General features: G+C 33.4%; 1 protein-coding gene across 8 annotated transcripts in view; it reads left to right on the top strand.

Moving 5' to 3' along the window:
• Window positions 1-23,852, top strand: part of si:ch211-1e14.1 (UPF0606 protein KIAA1549) — a 43,001-nt gene that overhangs the window by 7,352 nt on the left and 11,797 nt on the right. For 2 of the 8 annotated variants that reach the window (XM_058087662.1, XM_058087667.1), the window contains exons 3-16: window positions 2,038-3,618; window positions 3,746-3,834; window positions 4,767-4,926; window positions 5,008-5,138; window positions 6,649-6,838; window positions 6,931-6,990; window positions 8,665-8,810; window positions 10,560-10,737; window positions 11,941-12,125; window positions 13,385-13,501; window positions 15,558-15,686; window positions 16,883-17,094; window positions 18,665-18,801; window positions 21,826-22,037. In XM_058087662.1, coding sequence (XP_057943645.1) covers window positions 2,038-3,618; window positions 3,746-3,834; window positions 4,767-4,926; window positions 5,008-5,138; window positions 6,649-6,838; window positions 6,931-6,990; window positions 8,665-8,810; window positions 10,560-10,737; window positions 11,941-12,125; window positions 13,385-13,501; window positions 15,558-15,686; window positions 16,883-17,094; window positions 18,665-18,801; window positions 21,826-22,037 — 3,527 coding nt within the window. Of the gene's footprint in view, window positions 1-2,037; window positions 3,619-3,745; window positions 3,835-4,766; window positions 4,927-5,007; window positions 5,139-6,648; window positions 6,839-6,930; window positions 6,991-8,664; window positions 8,811-10,559; window positions 10,738-11,940; window positions 12,126-13,354; window positions 13,502-15,557; window positions 15,687-16,882; window positions 17,095-18,664; window positions 18,802-21,825; window positions 22,038-23,852 lie in introns of all 8 variants that reach the window. The other 6 variants (XM_058087661.1, XM_058087663.1, XM_058087665.1 and 3 more) reach the window with 4 other exon arrangements.

Raw genomic sequence — 23,852 nt, 5'->3', positions numbered from 1 at the left:
ATCCTTGGGCCGAAGTATCCTTGGGCCGAAGTATCCTTGGGCTGATGTATCCTTGTGTCGATGTATCCTTGGGTCGATCCTTGGGTTATTGTGTGTAGCTGCTCTTTAAGAGTCCACAACTCGATACAAAGAGCCAAAAAATGAGTATAATGTGTTGCCTAAAAATAACCATCTTTACATTAAACCAGCAACAAAAATGACATAAAGGTAACAAGTAATTATTCAGTAATTATATTTATATCACAAAATGTAACTTTTACTTATATAGAAAGTTATTTATAAATGTGTCACACGAAGGATCAAGGCCAGATGCACAAAAACGGAATCTCATTATCATGCGATTCTTCATACCATGAATAAATTAAAACCCCATGGCATTAATTCTTCAGTGTTGTCAGACTAATGAGACTGTTCCACATTTTTAGGCATGCGCTTCATTATGGGATGGATGAAAATATGCTGAGCAGTCGGCCGTACTATCAACCGCTCAGTGCAGTGAGAATAATAAGCAGCAGTAGAATGTAATCAACAAAAAAAAATATGACTTCATTGAATGGTTGAGCACTTTAAATTGTGTTACAGATATCGTTGATCTAATAATGTGCGACCAGCCAAGTGGAAATCGTGTCGTCACGCTCATGTTTCGGGGGCCAGGTGGCAGATCTACTTAGCCTTCAAGACCTTTGTCAGGGTTTTTCGACTGTAATGTCAGCCGCACTTCCAGCCTCAGTCTGTTGCTTCGTGCCCAGCTGCTGTCAAATAGGAAGGTCTTAATTAATTTTTAAAAGAGATAATTTTATTTATATAATATAATTTATATAATATAATTTTATATAATATTTTATATAGTTTTTTATATTTATTACTATTTTATATTAATCTAAAAATAATCATTTTTACACAGATTTAATCGGAATTGATTGAACCACACTATGGTACCAGGCCACCTAATTTGGGCAGTTGACTGTATGACTGGTGTCAGAGGTTGGTCAAGCCCGATTCCATTGAGGGGCGGACTCCGCCAGGGGTTGTCTTTTGTCACCGATTTGGTTCATAACTATTGTTCAGAATTTCCAGGCATCTTATCTCTGGATAAGATGCTGGGAAGTGGCTGGGATGAGAATTAGCATCTCCGAGTTGGAGTAGTTTAAGGACTTTGGGATGTTGTTAATGAGTGAAGGAAGACTGGAACTCCAGATGGACTAGCGAATCGGTGCCGAGTCTGCAATGATGTAGACTCTTTATCAGTGCGCCGCCGCCTCAAGTCCTACCGATGTTGAGGCAGTTCTCAATGGCACTTCCGATGGTCAGAAGATTCATAACACAATTTAAAGCTTCGGCTCTCTCTTAGAGATATTATGACAAGCACTATCATCCGGAAAAAAAACTCCTCTGCATTGGGAATCTGGTCAGGAGGCCTTCCGGAGCCCTCAATGGGAAGGTGCTCAATGCATATCCGACCTAAAGGAAGCCTAGAGAAAGACCCAGGACACGTCGGAGAAACTGTCTCTCAACTGGCTTAGGATACTTTGGGATTCGCCGGGAGGACATGGACGAATTAGCTTAGGCTCCGGCGTTCCAACCTCGGAAAACCAAAGGAAGACGGATGTGTTTGACAGGGACCATAACTCCGAGTTTGACAACGTCACTTTGGAAGCAAAATTTGTTTGGACACATAAAAATAATTTTATCATATGACCAGTTCAGTCGTCACGGGGGTCGAGTGGTTAGCGCGGAGACCTCACAGCTAGGAGACCAGGGTTCAATTCCACCCTCGGATATCTCTGTGTGGAGTTTGGGTTTTCTCCGGGTACTCCGGTTTCCTCCCACATTCCAAAAAAAAAAACATGCTAGGTTAATTAGCGACTCCAAATTGTCCATAGGTATGAATGTGAGTGTGAATGGTTGTTTGTCTATATGTGGGATTGTTGTTATTTATGAAACAAAAAGTTATTGAAGACCAGTTTTATTTGCTAACCATCTTCATTGTTCTTCCGGTTACGGACACTAAAAAGCTTCCCTTTTGCTTCTCTGTAGATGTTTCTCTCTTCGGCTCTCCACACCATGCTGAGAAATTTCTTGACAATATTCCAATCCCAAGAAGATTATCATTATCACCCTCAAGAACCACTCGGACCGGTCCAGTCAATCCTGAATTGCAATATGAATCTCTAACACCCGTTGGCCTGGACGCAGAAGAACCACATCCTCTTTTGCCGTCGTTGCATCACTCTCAGATGTTTTTGGGATCTCTTTCCGTATCTCGAATGCAACCTCAGTCGAATGTATCAAGACCCTCATCGTTCAAAAAACCGACGGTGTCACAGTTTAGTTTTCTAAAGGAAGTACCTAAAGTCTCACTGGAACCTGAGCCGAGTGAAATTCAGAACGAGAATAAACCGGAAACGGTTCTGCCCAACTCACACGAACTTCTAGCGCCTAGCTACCACGTACCTTTAACCGGCCTCCACCTTGCATCACCTTCGTTTCAACCAACCGAGGCTCCCCCGGAGTACTTTTATCCCTCTAATACTATGGACTTTGACTGGGGGTCTGGGGATTACTTGGAGACAATGGCATTCCTAAGTCCAGAAGAAGAGGACTTCTCTTTGGTCACCAAAGTTCCCGATACATACGATCAAGACGACGATACAGAAAAATATGATACAGCTTTCCCTTCCAGAGTGGGCGCATCTTTTTCATCCTTGCATCATCTTCATATTCGGCCATCTTATTCGTCCCTTCATTACACAATGTACGTTACTCCGACTATTAGCATTGACACGATAGAAGTATCGAACATTGATTGGTCGGATACTTACAGTATTCAACCGACAGATGTCCTATTACCGGATATGAACAGCTTGGAATATTACACCACCCAACTCACTAAGGACAGCGCCGGTTCAGGGAACGAAGACGAACAAAGAGGGAACATCACCGTAGTGCCCATGGGTACACCGGACACAACACCTAGCAATAGCATCGCCGATGATACAACTGAGGATGACACCCATAATAGCAGTTTTAATGTCTCGAAGTCTTTTTTGGACCGTTCCATCGTCGCAACGTCCCTTCTTGAACCATCTTCTCCCATTTTGCCTACTTTAATATCGACCACACATCGATCTGCAGGTACTCGAACTCTTGGCCTGCTTACGGAATTCTGGCCGGATGATGTCATGCCTTCTTTGTCTCTCACGGATGTCCAATGGTTTGTCACAGAACCCTTACCGCAAAGCACCATACACTCAACTCCTGTATTAACCGCAACAGTCGCTTCTTCCTCGAGTCCTACCGATATTGAGGCGGTTCTCAATATCACTTCGATTTCATCCAATGGCACTACGGTGCCCCCCGTTATGCTAGGTGATCAGGGGGTGACTACAGATGAATTTGACAATCCAGCCACAGTGATTTTGATTTCAAGCGACACCGACGCTAATACCACGCCGCCGATACCCACGTCTACCGATGCCAACGCACGTTTTCATCAGGAAACAACCGGAATTGCTGTTAATGTTACCCCTGTCACACGTGGTGGGAAGCGGAATACAACTCTGACATCCAGACAGTACCTCTGCAACCTTGACAAGCCGGAGTATCTCATTAAAATCGGTAAGTCATAATACATTTTGTGTAATACAATACATTTTACAATATTTCAGAGCACATTTAATGCAGTCGATCACAATGCAATATATGAAAAATCCGATTATAAATCTGTTTACATTTTACCATAAAGGTTTTCCCTTGGGATACACTCTTGGATATGCCAGATCCCAAGTTGGAGAGATCCTGAAACAGCAATTCAACAAATCGCTTGAGTTACAGGTACATTGTTGTTTATATTATTATGTGTTATTACTGGTTTTGTAGTAGTTGCTGTTGGTATTTTTACTCACAGTACCTTCCACATGACACTTAATGCGATCAAATCAGAATATTATTTTGCCCATCTTCCACTATCCTTGCATAACAAACAATTAAATTAAATTAAATTAAATTAAATTAAAACTTACACTATATTAGGAAAGCAGGAAGTGAACAAATGAAAAACAGTTACTGTCCGAAAGGAGTAGGAAGAAGCAAAGCTTATTAAATCCTACCCCTCCATCTGGTACTTTTACAATCAGTAACTGTTACATTTGTTCACTTCCTGCTTTCCTAATATAGTTGAAGGTTTTTTTTTTATTAAATTAAATGAATAAATTTAAATTTAATTAGGCATTGGGAGGTTTTGGTTTGGTGGCTGCTGGATTGGGTCTCTTGCTTGAGCCCGCTGGGTTCAGAGGTCCAAAACAAATTTAATTTAATTTAATTTAATTTAATTTAATTTAATTTAATTTAATTTAATTTAATTTAATTTAATTTAATTTAATTTAATTTAATTTAATTTAATTTAATTTAATTTAAAAAAAACTTCAACTATATTATGAAAGCAGGAAGTGAACAAATGTAACAGTTACTGATTGTAAAAGTACCAGATGGAGGGGTAGGATTTAATAAGCTTTGCTTCTTCCTACTCCTTTTGGACATGTGGAACTGGGAACTGATTATGGGATGCATTCAATTGTAACCTGATGCATGTTCAAATGAAATAAAACCATTACCATTACCAGACAAATGAATACATATTATAATTTTCTCTTTTTTAGCTGTTTGTGTATCTTTTGAAAGCACGGAAAAGAGAAAAGAGGTTGTCAAATATTATGTCAAAATATTTCAAAGGTTTTCCTTTAACATTTTTTTCCCTGTCTTTCAAGGTTATCGAACCACCACCAAAGTTTGCGTTTCGGGTCGTATCAGGTCCGGTTGTGTACACAGCCATCTCTGTCATTAATGCCTTACGACGGTCAGGACGCCGCTTCTTGTCCGTGTCTCCCAACTGGTCTGTACCGGATACTAAATATGAAGTCCACACAGGTGAATCACATGTAATTGATTCAAATATAAACCAATTTCTATGCTTTATGTTAAGCTAACTGTTTCTTTTCTTGCGTGCAGTGTTGCAGTTTGTCCCTCCTCATGTTGATGTACGCTTTTGCAACTTCAGTGAGAGTATCGAGAGAGGTCTCGGCATGGCTTTTGCCGAAGTGCGTCGGCGCGCCAAGGCATCGGACAATTTCATAGTGCAGGTAATTTGACCCTCTTCAGACGCCATGATTGTGTATTACAATCTTATTTGCCAGTACAGCCCCATTGATGATAATAGATTGTCCTTGAACCTAAATAAAACTAAAATCATGCTGTTTGCTAACAGCAAATACAAATAGACGGTGTAGACATTGAAAGTGTGAACAAAAATACATTTCTGGGGATCACAATAGATGAAAATATTACAAATATACAACATAAGGTGGCCAGAAATATTTCAATATTTTAACAAAGCAAAATTTGTTCTAATACTAATAAAAGCAATCTTCACTCGCTAATTGTACTGCAAAAAAAAAGGCCAGTAAGGATAATTCATAATGCCGCCTACAGAGAACATACTAACTCCTTATTTCTAAAAATGACAAATACTTCAACTTGCTGATATAGTTCATATTCAGACAGCGAAAATAATAATACATAAGGCTAAAAATAACCAATTAGCTAAAAATGCCATGCAATACTTCTCTACAAGAGAGGAGAAATATGATCTCAGGGAAGAAGTACATTTGAAACACTTATATGCTAGGACTACAATTAAATTAAATTAAATTAAATTAAATTAAATTAAATTAAATTAAATTAAATTAAATTAAATTAAATTAAATTAAATTAAATTAAATTAAATTAAATTAAATTAAATTAAATTAAATTAAATTAAATTAAATTAAATTAAATTAAATTAAATTAAATTAAATTAAATTAAATTAAATTAAATTAAATTAAATTAAAACAAAAAAAAACTTAAACTATATTAGGAAAGCAGGAAATAAAACCATTACCAGAATACGTGACAAAACATGTGACAAAAATAAAATAAAATAAAAATAAAAAATTAAACTATATTCGGAAAGCAGGAAGTGAACAAATGTAACAGTTACTGATTGTAAAAGAGGCTGCTGGGTTCAGAGGTCCAAAACAATTAAATTAAATTAAATTAAATTAAATTAAATTAAATTAAATTAAATTAAATTAAATTAAATTAAATTAAATTAAATTAAATTAAATTAAATTAAATTAAATTAAATTAAATTAAATTAAATTAAAACAAAAAAAAACTTAAACTATATTAGGAAAGCAGGAAATAAAACCATTACCATTACCATTACCGTTACCATTACCATTACCATTACCATTACCATTCATAGGTTTCTATGTGGATGCTGGACCCGTGAGTTCATGCTCTAGTTTCTGGGGATTAAAGTAGCTGGCATTCTTATTCTGAAATAGCTTATTTAGTGCTAAGTCGTGATTTAGCTTGTGTATTGTTCGCTGTTATGTGTTATGATTTATTTAGGAATTTGTTTTCAGCATGGAAACTTTTCATGAATAACTCAATAAGTACGCTCTCAGGCTAAACTGCCCGATTTAATGCCCTACTTTCTAATCACTGAAGGCACTGAGCTAAGTCAGCTAACGCAGGCAAGTTTCCAAGAAACGGAATTTAATTATAATTTTAATATTTCATCCTCTTGTTATCTAATTTTGTTGCAGATTATAAATATTACCATGGCGGTCCCTGAAAATCAACAACGAGCGGGGAGGTATCCGGTGGACATCACCTTCACCGTACGCAACAACAGAGGTTATCTAATGGGGTCAGAGGTCAGCAACGCCCTCATGAAGCTCGCCAAGGTGGAATTCAGTTATTACATCGGATATCCCGTCTTCCAGATTGCCGAGCGTGAGAATTTTCACTCATGTTCACAGAACATAATGATCTCGTTTATGGAAACGTGATGCATGACATGTTTATGATCTGTTTTTCTTCAAAAGCTTTCCATTATCCGGAGTTGAACACCAGCCAGTTCCTGCGCTCCTCCTGGGTGAGAACAGGTATGTTGGTTTAAGTTCAATGCCATGATCACTGTATGAAACATATACTGGAACATATACTGTTATAGATGATCCCATTGGTCGGCTAACAATCAATATTATACGATTTGTGTAAAAACATGTGATCAGCATCAGCCAATAAATACACTTGAAAGCCAATGCAAACATTTTCTATCTATCTATCCTTCCTTCCTTCCTTCCATCCATCCTTCCTTCCTTCCATCCATCCATCCTTCCTTCCTTCCTTCCATCCATCCACCCATCCTCACTCCCTCCCTCCCTACCTCCCTCTCTCCCTCCCTTCCTTCCCTCCTTCCATCCCTCCTTCCATCCTCACTCCCTCCCATCCATCCTTCCTTCCTTCCTTCCATCCATCCATCCATTCATTCCTCCGTCATTCCTTCCTTCTATCCATCCATTCCTCATCCTTCCATCCAGCCTTCCTTCCTTCCTTCCTTCCATCCATCCATTCATTCCTCCATCCTTCCTTCCTTCCTTCCATCCAACCATCCATTCATTCCTCCATCCTTCCTTCCAACCACCCTTCCTTCCTCCCTTCCTTCCTTCCTTCCTTCCTTCCTTCCTTCCTTCCTTCCTTCCTTCCTTCCTTCCTTCCTTCCTTCTATCCATCCATTCCTCCTTCCTTCCTTCCTTCCTTCCTTCCCTGCTTCCTTCCTTCCTTCCTTCATCCTTCCTTCCAACCATCCTTCCTTCCATCCATCCTTCCTTCCTTCCTTCCTTCCTTCCTTCCTTCCTTCCTTCCTTCCCTGCTTCCATCCATCCTCACTCCCTCCCTCATCCCTCCATCCATCCATCCTTCCTTCCTTCCTTCCATCCTCACTCCCTCTTTCCCTCCCTCCCTCCTTCCCTCCATCCTCCCTCCCATCCATCCTACCTTCCTTCCTTCCTTCATCCATTCCTCCATCCTTCCTTCCATCCATCCTTCCGTTCATCCATCCATCCTTCCTTCCGTCTTTCCTTCCTTCCTTCCTTCCTTCCTTCCATCCTCACTCCCTCTTTCCCTCCCTCCTTCCATCCATCCTCACTCCCTCACTCCCATCCTTCCTTCGTTCCTTCCTTCTTTCCTTCCTTCTTTCCTTCCTTCCTTCCTTCCTTCCTTCCATCCTTCTATCCTTCCTCCTATCCTTCCTTCGATCCATCCTTCCATCCTTCCTTCCTTCCTTCCATCCATCCTTCCTTCCTTCCATCCTTCCATCCATCCTTCCTTCCTTCCTTCCTTCCTTCCTTCCTTCCTTCCTTCCTTCCATCCTTCTATCCTTCCTTCTATCCTTCCTTCTATCCATCCTTCCTTCCATCATTCCATCCTTCCTTCCATCCTTCCTTCCTTCCTTCCTTCCTTCCTTCCTTCCTTCCTTCCTTCCTTCCATCCTTCCACCCATCCTTCCTTCCTTCCATCCATCTTTCCTTCCTTCCTTCCTTCCTTCCTTCCTTCCTTCCTTCCTTCCTTCCTTCCTTCCTTCCTTCCTTCCATCCTTCCATCCTTCCTTCCATCAAGACAAAAAAAGATAATCCAGCCCAAAGTTAATTTTGGCTAATGACCTATTTGCCCTTGGAGTTGTGTAAGGGTGCCAGGGCCCCGAGGCCAGTACGGCATCAATAAAGTAAAATATCTCCAGTCATCCCACAGTATCTGGTCTGTGCTTTCATTGCTAGTCGTTCTGGGAGTGGCGGACAGCGAAGTGGGACAGCGAACATTCCAAGCCAACATTGAGCGCCGGGTGGCCATGTTACTCGGGGAGGCCATGGGATCCGTCAGACGTGCCAAGAGAGCCACCAGCGTGGGCAACAGCAGCGTTCAGGTACCATTTGTCACGTCACATCCATTCTATGTCTTGCTGTGATTGGTTCCTGACCAGTCCAGGACCCAAATGATGCTCAGCGGCATAGAAAACGGACGCAAGCGAGCACTGAGGGCTCATTATTTCAGCTTTGCAGGGGTCCGTGTCACAACCGACAGCCTTACTGATTTACTAATCAGGATCTTGCTTTTGTGGAGTAGTCCTGCACCTGCTCGTCAGTCTCACATGGAGCTGGAAAGGGGGTGGGGGGGGGGGGGGGGGTAATGTTGTCCCCATGGCAACAGCATCCCATTCAGCCCAGACGAAGCCATTCAGACACTGCAGCCTCACAAAGTGCTTGTTCCTTCGGCTTTCTATGTAGCCTTATTTCTCCATGGTCATGTGACCTGTACTGTTAAGCTGTGTGTGTGGGGGGGGGGGGGGGGATGTTGGGGGGGTCTGATCAATTATTAATATTTTTTCCCGTCTGCTTGAATCATGCAGTTGATATGATGAAGAGTTTGTCTCTGTTTTTTTGAGATGAGAGCATAATGGAGGAGGCATCCAGAGACGGTGCTTTACTCAAAGATTTAGAACAGGGGTCTCAAACTCAATTTACCTGGGGGGCCACTGGAGCTAGGGTCTGGGCGAGGCTGGGCTGCATCAGGTTTTCCAAAAAAACCCCCCAAAAAAAACGCATTTATTAAAAACAGAAAAATAAATAAACTTTGCTTTGGTTCCGATTTTCCACAAGAAAAGCTCTGATAAAACATTCCACTGTTCTCAAATATCTATATATTTATTATATATATTATATTATATTTATTATATATTTATTTATATATATTTTTATTTTTCGACACAAAATAAGATCAAGAATACGTGACAAAAATAAAATAAAATAAAAATAAAAAATTAAACTATATTAGGAAAGCAGGAAGTGAACAAATGTAACAGTTACTGATTGTAAAAGAGGCTGCTGGGTTCAGAGGTCCAATTAAATTAAATTAAATTAAATTAAATTAAATTAAATTAAATTAAATTAAATTAAATTAAATTAAATTAAATTAAATTAAATTAAATTAAATTAAATTAAATTAAATTAAAACAAAAAAACTATATTAGGAAAGCAGGAAGTGAACAAATGTAACAGTTACTGATTGTAAAAGTACCAGATGGAGGGGTAGGATTTAATAAGCTTTGCTTCTTCCTACTCCTTTTTGGACATGTGGAACTGGGAACTGATTATGGGATGCATTCAATTGTAATCTGATGCATATTAAATTAAATTAAATTAAATTAAATTAAATTAAATTAAATTAAATTAAATTAAATTAAATTAAATTAAATTAAATTAAATTAAATTAAATTAAATTAAATTAAATTAAATTAAATTAAATTAAATTAAATTAAACTATATTAGGAAAGCAGGAAGTGAACAAATGTAACAGTTACTGATTGTAAAAGTACCAGATGGTAACGATGGTAACAATAACGTTCACTGAGGGCTTATTCCAACATCTGGACATATTTTAATCATGGTATCTGAATCATATGTTCTCATTTCCTGTGTTCCGACGTATTAATGACTGAATGAAAATCTACCACGGGTTCGATGCTCTTTTACAGTGGTGATAGTTTTTGTTGTCCTATGTTATGTTATGAATGTTGACTGAATGTGTCCAGGCTGCTCATTAGCTGAAAGCATGTATCCCTAAGTCCTTCAGACAGGTGCCTAAGTGGAACTCTCTTCACTGTTTCAACTTCCAGGTTGTGAGCATGAACCGGCTGACGGGAACCGACCATCCCTTGGAAGTGGTGTATTTTGTGGAAGGCCCTGACGGTCAGAGGATCCCTGCCGTCAAAATGGCCGACATCCTCAATAGCCTGGACGTCCAAAAGGCCGCCATCATCTTGGGATATCGCGTTCAGGGCATTTTGGCACAACGTGAGTAGTATCTTAATAAGCATCTCATTAGCATAATGGGTCCGGTAATTTAACTTCTTTCGATTGTAGTTTTACACAGTTACACATGTCCAAAAGGAGTAGGTAGAAGCAAAGCTTATTAAATCCTACCCCTCCATCTGGTACTTTTACAATCAGTAACTGTTACATTTGTTCACTTCCTGCTTTCCTAATATAGTTGAAGTTTTTTTTTGTTTAAATTGAATAAAATTTAAATTAATAAAATAAAAAATTAATTTAATTTAAATTTAATTTGGCGTTGTTTAATTTAATTTAATTTAATTTAATTTAATTTAATTTAATTTAATTTAATTTAATTTAATTTAATTTAATTTAATTTAATTTAATTTAATTTAATTTAATTTAATTTAATTTAATTTAATTTAATTTAATTTAATTTAATTTAATTTTAAATTAAATTTTTTTGTTTGTTTTGGACCTCAAGCAAGCGACCCAATCCAGCAGCCACCAAACCAAACCCCCCCCAACGCCTTGGCTGTTGGTACTTTTACAATCAGTAACTGTTACATTTGTTCACTTCCTGCTTTCCATAATACAGTTTAAGTTTTTTTTTAAATAATGAATTTAATTTAATTTAATTTAATTTAATTTAATTTAATTTAATTTAATTTTTATGTTTGTTTTGGACCACAAGCAAGCGACCCAATCCAGCAGCCACCAAACCAAAACCCCCCAACGCCTTGGCTGTTGGTACTTTTACAATCAGTAACTGTTACATTTGTTCACTTCCTGCTTTCCATAATACAGTTTAAGTTTTTTTTTTAAATAATGAATTTAATTTAATTTAATTTAATTTAATTTAATTTAATTTAATTTAATTTAATTTAATTTAATTTAATTTAATTTAATTTAATTTAATTTAATCTGCGTCAAGACTCTTCATCCTTGTATTTAGCAAACATCAACTGTTTGTATTGTTTCTTGAATTGACATTTTTAGCTAATTGGTTATTTTTAGCCTTATGTATTATTATTTTAGCTGTTTGAAGATGAACTATATCAGCAAGTTGAAGTATTTGTGATTTTAGAAATAAGGAGTTAGTATGTTCTCTGTAGGCGGCATTATGAATTATCCTTACTGGCCTTTTTTTTACAGTACATTTAGCGAGTGAAGATTGCTTTTATAGTTATTAGTTGAATCGTGTGTCTCTGTGTTCCACTTAAGCCGTGGAGAAGGGACCATCCCCGCCTTCCGACACGGAGAACCCCAACATGTGGCTCATTATCGGAGTGGTGACTCCTCTCCTGGTGGTCGTCGTCATCATTTCCATCCTCTACTGGAAGCTGTGTCGAACGGACAAGCTGGAGTTCCAGCCCGATGCCGTGGCTTCCATGCAGCAGAGACAGAAGGTAGCATATAGTTTGTGTGCTTTTATTTTTATTTTTCACTCACGTCAATACACGCATGTTCACACATGCTCATTAGCATATTGAGCATAATTGTGCAAAATTGTGCCTTTTTTTCTCATTCAATTACGAGGTTTTTCTTTTAATATTTGGATTTTATTCTACAGAAATTATAGCATTTTTTTTCTTCAATTCTACTATTGGAAAAAATTCCTATTATTTCAACTTTTTCCATTTGGAAATGCACTTATTGTAATTATTGTGACTTTATCCTTATAATATTTGACTTTATTTTTGTAATATTATTTGAAACTCTCTGCAGCCTAATCTTTAAATTACAATTGTATTAATTTTTCAAAGTATTGAATTAAAAAAAAAAAAAGTCAACTGTATGCTACTAAAATTACATTATTTTTCCCGGTTGAAAAAATTCCAATTATTTCAACTTTCTCTTTGGAAATACACTTATTGTAATTATTGTGACTTTATCCTCGTAATATTTGACTTTATTTTTGTAATATTATTTGAAACTCTCCGCAGCCTAATCTTTAAATTACAATTGTATTAATTTTTCATAATATTGAATTAAAAATAATAATAATATGTCAACTGTATGCTACTAAAATTACATTATTTTTCCCGGTTGAAAAAATTCCAATAATTTCAACTTTCTATTTGGAAATACACTTATTGTAATTATTATGACTTTATCCTTATAATATTTGACTTTATTTTTGTAATATTATTTGAAACTCTCCGCAGCCTAATCTTTAAATTACAATTGTGTTAATTTTTCATAATATTGAATAAAAAAAAATAATATGTCAACTGTATGCTACAAAAATTATATTATTTTTCCTGGTTGAAAAAATTCCAATTATTTCAACTTTCTATTTGGAAATACACTTATTGTAATTATTGTGACTTTATCCTCGTAATATTTGACTTTATTTTTGTAATATTATTTGAAACTCTCTGCAGCCTAATCTTTAAATTACAATTGTATTAATTTTTCATAGTATTGAATTTTTAAAAAAATTAATATGTCAACTGTATGCTACTAAAATTACATTATTTTTTTTAATAAATAAATTCTAATAGTCCTATAATGAATGATTTGCATAATAATGCTTAAAAGCAACGCCACATTGATGTCATTTGTTTAATGTACAATGGAAAGTCATTTAGCATCATCATGTGTCACATAATACAATTCACCATTTTGCTCGCAGCCTGCTACCTCACTGTCCCCCCCTCCCCAGGCGCTACATCAGCATGGGAGGGGTGGAAAGTGTAGTGAGGAAGAAGAAGGGGGATTTGAGGAGGAGGAGGAGGACTATGACGGTGAAGAGGAAGAGTATGAAGAGGAGGAAATGAAGGTTAAAGGGGGGGGGCGGCTTAGAGTAGTGTTTGGTAGATGTCCCCGGTAGGGCACTGAATCCATTCCAACTAGACTGTTTAGCTTGTCTTATTTTTATTATTATTATTATTATTATTTTTTTGCCCCTGTAGGGACTGGACTGTTTATTTTATTTTATTTTATTTTATTTTTTATTTATTTTTTTTTTTTTATAATTTATTATTTTTTTTTTTGCCCTGGTAGGGCACTGAATCCATTCCAACTAGACTGTTTAGCTTGTCTTATTTTTTATTTTTATTATTAATATTATTTTTTTTTTGCCCCGGTAGGGCACTGAATCCATACCAACTGGACTGTTTAGCTTGTCTTATTTTTATTATTATTATTATTATTTATTATTTTTTTTGCCCCAGTAGGGACTGGACTGTTTGGCTTGTCTTATTTTTTTTAATTATTATTATTATTATTATTATTTGCCCCGGTATGGCACTGAATCCATTCCAACTGGACTGTTTAGCTTGTCTTATTTTCTTTTTATTATTATTATTATTATTTTTTTGCCCTGGTAGGGCACGGAATCCATTCCAACTGGACTGTTTAGCTTGTCTTATTTTTTTATTATTATTATTATTTTATTATTATTATTTTTTGCCCCGGTAGGGACTGGACTGTTTAGCTTGTCTTATTTTTATTATTATTATTATTTTTTTTTACCCCAGTAGGGCACTGAATCCATTCCAACTGGACTGTTTAGCTTGTCTTATATTTTTTGTAATTATTATTATTATTATTATTATTATTTTGCCCCGGTAGGGCACTGAATCCATTCCAACTGGACTGTTTAGCTTGTCTTATTTTTTTATTATTATTATTTTTTTTTTTTCCCCGGTAGGGCACTGAATCCATTTATAGGATAGAAATTGGGATTGAAACTAGTTCTTATTGAAAATACATAGCTTAGCTGATTTCAAGTTTAAAGTTCAGCTGGGAATTAATCTAGGCCTCGGGTGTCCAAACTTTGTGGTGGCCACGTCATGAAAAATGAAAGGATGCAAGAAAATTTTTTGCCTTTTTTTCTTTTAATATTTGGATTTTATTATAAAGAAATTATAGCATTTTTTTTTCAATTCTACTGTTGGAAAAAATGCAAATTATTTCAACTTTTTCCATTTGGAAATACACTTATTGTAATTATTATGACTTTATCCTTATAATATTTGAGTTTATTTTTGTAATATTATTTGAAACTCTTTGCAGCATAATATTAAAATTACAATTATATTAATTTTTCATAATATCTAATTTAAAAAAAATAATATGTCAACTATATGCTACTAAAATTACATTATTTTTCCCTGTTGAAAAAATTCCAATTATTTCAACTTTCTATTTGGAAATACACCTATTGTAATTATTATGACTTTATCCTTATAATATTTGACTGTATTTTTGTAATATTATTTGAAACTCTCCGCAGCATAATATTAAAATTACAATTATATTAATTTTTCATAATATCGAATTAAAAAAATTAATATGTCAACTATATGCTACTAAAATTACATTATTTTTCCCTGTTGAAAAAATTCCAATTATTTCAACTTTCTATTTGGAAATACACTTATTGTAATTATTATGACTTTATCCTTATAATATTTGATTTATTTTTGTAATATTATTTGAAACTCTCCGCAGCATAATATTAAAATTACAATTATATTAATTTTTCATAATATCGAATTAAAAAAAATTAATATGTCAACTGTATGTTACTAAAATGACATTATTTTTCCTGGTTTATTATCATAAAATGTAAAACTTTTCTAATATTTGGACCTTTTGGATTTTTTTAAAAATTATTTTTTTCCATAATAATCTAACTTTATTCTTATAATATTTGAACTTTACTCATGTAATATTCAAACTTTTTCATTTTTTTGTTTTGATTCCCATAACATTACAACTTAGAGTACAGTATTTTTTTTTTTAATGTGCCGCGGGCTGATAAAAAAATAGCACAGGGCCGCAGTTTGGACACCCCTGATCTAGCTTTTTCCAACATTGCTTCTGCTTAGGAACGATTGCCTCGTGCTAAGAGCAAAAGCAGTACACCGAGTGATGATGATGATGATGATGAGGAGGAGGATAAGGAAGAAGAGGAGAGAATGAAAGTGTTCCCGAGAGGGAGGCGGGCCGAGGAGGAGGTACAGGTTTGATGGCTTCAGCGGACGCGAGGAGCACGTTTTGTCGTATGAGTAGTTGCTGTGTTTTGTAGTCCATGTGATGAGGTAGTGTTTCTATTTATAGCATTTTGTTGTTTTTCTGTGGCTGGAAAAAACGTAATGCATGCGTAGATACCCGAGTCCTTGCCTGACGAGTTAAGGCAGGGGTGGGCAAACTACGGCCCGGGGGCCACATCCGGCCCGCCAAGTGTTTCAATATGGCCCGCCTGTTCTTTCCAAAGTATTTTAGCTTTATCAATTTCGTTATTTGATGTTGTCTGTTGTTTACAAAATGCTCCAGGAAAAAGGAACACAAGCACAATAGTAAAAATAATAATAATAATAATAATAACAATAATAATGTTGTTGTTAATAATATTACTATTATTATATTAATATTGTTGTTACTAATATTAATATAACAATAGTAATAATATTATTATTAAAAATAATAATAAACAATAATTTATAAATATTTATAATAATAATAATATATTATATAATAATAAAAATAATAATTATAATATATTATATTATATAATATAATGATAATAACATTACTATAACTAATAATAATAACAATAGTAATTCTAATAAAAATAATAATAATAACAATAATAATAATACATTTAATTTCTAATACACTTCACATTATTATTATTGTTTAATAAAAATACTGTTATTATTATTGTTATTATTATTATTAATATATAATAATAATAATATATTATATAATAATAAAAATAATAATTATAATATATTATATTATATAATATAATGATAATAACATTACTATAACTAATAATAATAACAATAGTAATTCTAATAACAATAATAATAATAACAATAATAATAATACATTTAATTTCTAATACACTTCACATCAAATAAATGATTTCAAAGTTCACATATAGCAGATTGCATGACACTACCACCACCACCACCCCCCCCCCCCCCCCTTCCCGGCAATTTTGTTAAATCAATGCGGCCCGCGAGTCAAAAAGTTTGCCCACCCCTGAGTTAAGGTAAAGTTAGGTAAGGTAATAGCAGACATTTTTTCCATCACCTTCATCCATTATATCCTTTCCATTTCCCACTTCTCTAGTTGTTGTTGACTAGAATCCTTAATATCGACCGCTAAAAACTTATCTTTTTGTTGTTTTCTTTCTAAAACACAGTTGCAGGCCCCCAGTGTGAAAGGCTTTGACTTTGCTAAACTGCATCTTGGCCAGCAGAGTAAAGATGATGTCATGGTGGTCCAGGAATCCACCCCGACGGGGCCTCCGAAGGAAGGCCCGAGTCCGTCACAGAACGGGGAGGGCGCCACTCCCGTATCTAAAAACTCCGCCTCCTCCAGCAAGGCGTCCCGTAGCAGTCGAAGACGAGAGAGGTCAGATTATTATTATTATTATTTTTTTTTAATTTTTATTTAGGCAAATATATGAAACATTACAGTGCATTTCTTACATTAATCAAAATATAACTTTCCATTATTTACATTTGTATTAAATTATCTGATCATAAGCCCAAAAGGAGTAGTTTGTATTATTATTATCACCATTATTATAATCATAATTAATATTACCATTTTCATCATTATAGTTGTACCAATTTTTGTATTTTTTATTTTTTTTCCTTATAAATTCCTACTCCTTTTCGCAAGATATAATCATGTTTATGCCACTGTCTTGTTTTCCCCTATTATTATCATTATAATATTATTATTGTTATTATCATTATTATCATTATTGTTATAATCATTATTAATATTACCATTGTCATCATTATAGTTGTAACAATTTTTGGAATTGTTTTTATTTTTTTTTAATTATTTAATTTTACAGACTTTTACAGATTATTTAAAAAAAAACATTTATTAATATTAACATTATTATTAATATTAAGGGTACACCCTGGACTGTTCGCCAGCCAATCACAGGGCACATTATTGTTATTATTATTATCTTTATTATCATTATTATCATTATTGTTATAATCTTTATCATTATTACCAACATTACAATCATCATTAATATTACCATTTTCATCATTATAGTTGTAACAATTTTTGGATTTTTTTTTTATTATTATTTAATTTTACAGACTTTTACAGATTATTTAAAAAAATCTTTATATTATTCATATATTAATAATATTAATATTGTATTATTAATATTAATATATTAATAAACAAAAAAACTTTGTGTTGTATCCAAAATATCTTTCTGGCATGTCTGTGACCCACCCAGAAAGGGTCTGCAACCCGCTTTAGGGTCCCGACCCACCAGTTGAGAAACACTGGCATTCATTCATTCATGGACAATTTGGAGTTGCTAATTAACCTAGCATGTTTTTTTTGGAATGTGGGAGGAAAACCGGAGTGCCCGGAGAAAACCCACGCATGCACGGGGAGAACATGCAAACTCCACACAGAGATGGCCGAGGGTGGAATTGAGCCCTGGTCTCCTAGCTGTGAGGTCTGCGCGCTAACCACTCGACCGCCATTTTATTTTATTTTATTTTATTTTATTTATTTTTTTTTATATTATAATAAATATAATTAATATTTATAATATTTAATAATAATATTTTAATAATATAATTTGAAGAAATAATCTTAGAAAAAAGTTCTAATAAAAAAACAGCAAAGAAACAACAAAGACCGAAGTTCATGCTAACAATGCTAACAAACATGGTAACAATGGCTGTGAGGTCTGCGCGCTAACCACTCGACCACCGTGCCACCCCCCTGATAACTTGTTCACTACATTTTTTTGTTAAATGACGATAAAAAACGATTTTATCAGCAAGAACCGAACTCCGTCATCACAAAATCCCGTCCAAAAAAACCTTTTGACCTTTCAAGAAAAATCATATTTTTGATTATGCACGGAATTCCGGCATGCGAGTCCACACTCCCGCATCTATTTTTCATGTAAGTGTTCCCGTTTTGCGGCTAGGATCTCCCCATCAGACGGTGATTCCATGCTGAGTGACCGCTCCAGCAGGAGGGAATCGACCGAAGAGAACCTGAGAGCGCAGGCCACGCCCGGCGACAGCAAGCAGACGTGGAAGGTCCCCATCAATGTTTTAAATGGCAAGTGGTCCTGGCAACGCTTATATGGCTATCTGGCAACACGCACATGAAAAAGGACACACAAAGACTGAAAGCAATAGTGTGGAGTGGGGAGGGGGAGGGGGGTGCAAAGTGCGGTCTGGGGGCCGCAGTACATTTTACAAATAGGATTTAACAATAAATAAACAATAAGTGCAGTGGTAATTTTACAAGAATAAAGTCAAAACATGAAAAAAAAATACAATAATTAATCTCATCATATTATGGGGGAAAAATAAATAATATATAAATAATAATAATAATAAAAAAGTCAAAATATGGGAATAAAGTCATAATTCCAAGAATAAAATGTATAAGAAGAAAGTTGAAATAGTTTCCAAATTTCCCCCAAAAAATACAGCAGAAATGGGGGAAAAAAAAACAAAAAACATAAAATATTAAGAGAAAAAAGTCGTAATTTTTTCATTTTTTATGAAGAATAAATTATGAGGTAAAATAATGTCATTTTAGTGGCATTGAGCTGAAAGAAGAAAGTTGAAATAGTTTCCAAATTTCTCCCCAAAATACAGCAAAAATGGGGGAAAAAACTCCCAAAAACATAAAATATTAAGAGAAAAAAGTCAGAATTTTTTTTAATGAAGAATAAATTATGAGGTAAAATAATGTCATTTTAGTGGCATTGAGCTGAAAGAAGGAAGTTGAAATAGTTTCCAAATTTCCCCCCAAAATACAGCAGAAATGGGGGGAAAAAAAAACAAAAAACATAAAATATTAAGAGAAAAAAATCAGATTTTTTTTTTAATGAAGAATAAATTATGAGGGAAAATAATGTCATTTTTGTGGCATTGAGCTGAAAGAAGAAAATTGAAACAGTTTCCAAATTTCCCCCCAAAATACAGCAGAAATCGGGGAAAAAAACCCCAAAAATATAAAATATTAAGAGAAAAAAGTCCAATTTTTTTTTTAATGAAGAATAAATTATGAGGTAAAATAATGTCATTTTAGTGGCATTGAGCTGAAAGAAGGAAGTTGAAATAGTTTCCAAATTTCCCCCCAAAATACAGCAAAAATGGGGGAAAAAACTCCCCAAAACATAAAATATTAAGAGAAAAAAGTCCGAATTTTTTTTTTAATGAAGAATAAATTATGAGGTAAAATAATGTAATTTTAGTGGCATTGAGCTGAAAGAAGAAAGATGAAATAGTTTCCAAATTTCTCCCCAAAATACAGCAAAAATGGGGGAAAAAACTCCCAAAAACATAAAATATTAAGAGAAAAAAGTCCGAATTTTTTTTTTTAATGAAGACTAAATTATGAGGTAAAATAATGTCATTTTAGTGGCATTGAGCTGAAAGAAGGAAGTTGAAATAGTTTCCAAATTTCCCCCCAAAATATAGCAGAAATGGGGGGGAAAAAAAACAAAAAACATAAAATATTAAGAGAAAAAAGTCAGAATTTTTTTTTTATGAAGAATAAATTATGAGGTAAAATAATGTCATTTTAGTGGCATTGAGCTGAAAGAAGAAAGTTGAAATAGTTTCCAAATTTCCCCCCGAAATACAGCAGAAATCGGGGAAAAAAACCTCCCAAAAAACATAAAATATTAGGAAAAAAAATCAGATTTTTTTTATGAAGAATAAATTATGAGAGAAAATAATGTCATTTTAGTGGCATTCAGCTGAAAGAAGAAAGTTGAAATAGTTTCCAAATTTCCCCCCAAAATACAGCAGAAATCGGGGGAAAAAAAACCCCAAAAACATAAAATATTAAGAGAAAAAAGTCCAATTTTTTTTTTATTTTTATGAAGAATAAATTATGAGGTAAAATAATGTCATTTTAGTGGCATTGAGCTGAAAGAAGAAAATTGAAACAGTTTCCAAATTTCCCCAAAAAATACAGCAGAAATGGGGGGGGGGGGGGGGGGGACCCAAAAAACACAAAATATTAAGAGAAAAAAGTCGTATTCTAAGGAAAAAAAATGTTTTTATGAAGAATAAATTATGAGGGAAAATAATGTCATTTTAGTGCCATCAAGCTGAAAAAGTGTCTTATTTCTTTAAAAGCCATAATATTATGTGAAAGAATTATTTTTTTTATTGGTTTGGGGACATAAATTATAATATTACAGGAATAAATTTTAATATGTAATGGGAATAAATCACAGAATTTTTTTTTACAAAGATTATTTAAGAGGAAATATTTGGAAACCCGAGAAATACAGCAGAAATGGGAAAGAAAAAACATAAAATATTAAGAGAAAAAAGTCAGATTCTAAGGAAAAAAATGTTTTTATGAAGAATAAATTATGAGAGAAAATAATGTCATTTTAGTGGCATCGAGTCTTATTTCTATAAAATAATATTATGTGAAGGAAATTGCACTTTTTGGAAAATAAATTATAATATTACTGGAATAAATTTAATATGTAATGGCAATAAATCACAGAATTTTTTTTACAAAGATTATTTAAGAGGAAATATTTGTAAACAGCAATAATGAAGAAAAAATTACGAAAAAAGCAAAATTAATACTAATAATACGCTCTTCAGCCTGTATGACAAACAAAATATGGGAATAAAGTCATAATTCCAAGAGGAAAATGTATAAGAAGGAAGTTGAACCCCCCCCCCAAAAAAAATACAAAATATTAAGAGAAAAAAGTCGGATTCTAAGGGGAAAAAAATGGAGAATAAATTATGAGGGAAAATAATGTAATTTTAGTCTTATTTCTATAAAAGAAAATCTGGTTGGGGAATAAATTATAATATAACTGGAATAAATTTTATTATGTAATGGGAATAAATCACTGAATTTTTTTTTTACAAATATTTTTTAAGAGGAAATATTTGGAAACAATATATTAATATATATATATATATATATATATATATATATATATATATATATATATATATATATATATATATATATATATATATATATATATATATATATATTTATATCAAGATAAATGTTTTGTCGCCGCCCCTCCTTGATACTTTGGTTTTACGATGCATACTCGACTCATCGCCATCTCCGCCTCAGGTCCTCCTCCTTCGAGTGGTCTCAACGAGCAGTTCTCATCCACGTCCATCTTCGAACATGTCGACCGAATGTCCCGGGCCACAGACGTCAGCCGAAGACCCCCCAACAAAGTGCAGCTAATCGCAATGCAACCCATGTCGGCCCCTCCCTTGCCTCCCTCCCTCCACACTGCCGCTGCCAAGATGGCCGATGCCAACCAAATGAACAAGGAGGTTTGTGCTTCTCAGTTTTACATATTATGAGGGCAAAAATAATAGGTTGCAGAAAAAATTCAAAATATGGGAATAAAGTGATAATTCTGAGAGGAAAATTATTTGGAATTTGAAATATTTCCCCAAAAAATACAGCAGAAAAATGACAAAATATTAAGAGAAAAAAGTCAGATTATAAGGAGAAAAAAAAATTTATGAGGGAAAATATTTCTTTAAAAGCCATAATATTAAATATATATATATTTTTGACAATCGGGTGGGGAAATAAATTACAATATTACTGGAAGCTGAGTATATTGCAGTTTTTTATTTTATTTTATTATTTTTATTTATTTTTATTTTTTTTTAAGAATCATTACAGGGAGAAGCTCAACTCAAAGAAGAGTTCAATTAAAAGAAGAAATTTTAAATAGTTCCCCAAAAAATACAGCAAAAAAATGTCAAAATATTAAGAGAAAAAATAAGGAGAATTTTTTTTTTATGAAGAATAAATTATGAGGGAAAATAATTTTATCATATTAGTGGCATCGAGCTGAAAAAGTGTCTTATTTCTTTAAAAGCCATAATATTAAATATAAAAGATTTTTTTTTTGAAAATCAGATTGGGGAATAAATTATAATATTACTGGAATAAATTTTAAATAATCACGGGAAAAAAAATATGTAATGGGAATAAATCACAGAAAGAAAATTTACAAAGATTATTTAAGAGGAAATATTTGGAAACAGCAATAATGAGGAAAAAATGATGAAAAAAAAGAAAAATTAATACTAATAATACGCTGTTCAGCCTGTATGACAAAACTGTATGACAAACATGACAGTAACGACAACAGCAGCTGAGTATATTGCAGTTTTTTATTTTATTTTATTTTATTTTTTCATTGTATTTTTTTCATTTTTTAAGAATCATGACAGGGAGAAGCTCAACTCAAGAAAATTACAAGAAGAAATTTGAAATAGTTCCCCAAAAAATACAGCAGAAAAACGTCAAAATATTAAGAGAAAAAAAGTCAGATTATAAGGAGAATTTTTTTTCATGAAGAATAAATTATGAGGGAAAATAATTTTATCATTTTAGTGGCATCGAGCTGAAAAAGTGTCTTATTTCTTTAAAAGCCATAATATTAAATATAAAATAATTTTTTGGGAAAATCGGGTTGGGGAATTAATTATAATATTACTGGAATAAATTTTAAATAATCACAAAAAAAATATATGTAATGGGAATAAATCACGGAAAGAAAATTTACAAAGATTATTTTAGAGGAAATATTTGGAAACAGCAATAATGAGGAAAAATGATGAAAAAAAGAAAAAATAATACTAATAATACGTTGTTTAGCCTGTATGACAAACATGACAGTAATGACAACAGCAGCTGAGTATATTGCAGTTTTTTATTTTATTTTATTCTATTTTATTTTATTTTATTTTTATTTTTATTTTATTTTTTTAAGAATCATTACAGAGAGAAGCTCAACTCTTTAAAAATTACAAGAAGGAATTTGAAATAGTTCCCCAAAAAATACAGCGGAAAAACGTCAAAATATTAAGAGAAAAAAGCCATAATATTATATGAAATAATTATATTTTTTAAAATCGGGTTGTGGAAGAAATTATAATATTACTGGAATAAATTTAATATGTAATAGGAATAAATCTTGTTTGCCCTTCTCTGTTTTTTGCATGTCCAAAATTTCTACCCATTCTGCAAAATTGCAGGAAAAAACAGTATTATTAGTATTAATTTTTCTTTTTTTTTGCTGTTTCCAAATATTTCCTCTTAAATAATATTTGTAAATTTTCTTTGCC

This window comes from Doryrhamphus excisus, chromosome 11, assembly GCF_030265055.1.
Source record: "Doryrhamphus excisus isolate RoL2022-K1 chromosome 11, RoL_Dexc_1.0, whole genome shotgun sequence".
Classification (NCBI taxonomy): domain Eukaryota; kingdom Metazoa; phylum Chordata; class Actinopteri; order Syngnathiformes; family Syngnathidae; genus Doryrhamphus; species Doryrhamphus excisus.
This window is presented reverse-complemented; position numbering and strand designations above follow the sequence as displayed.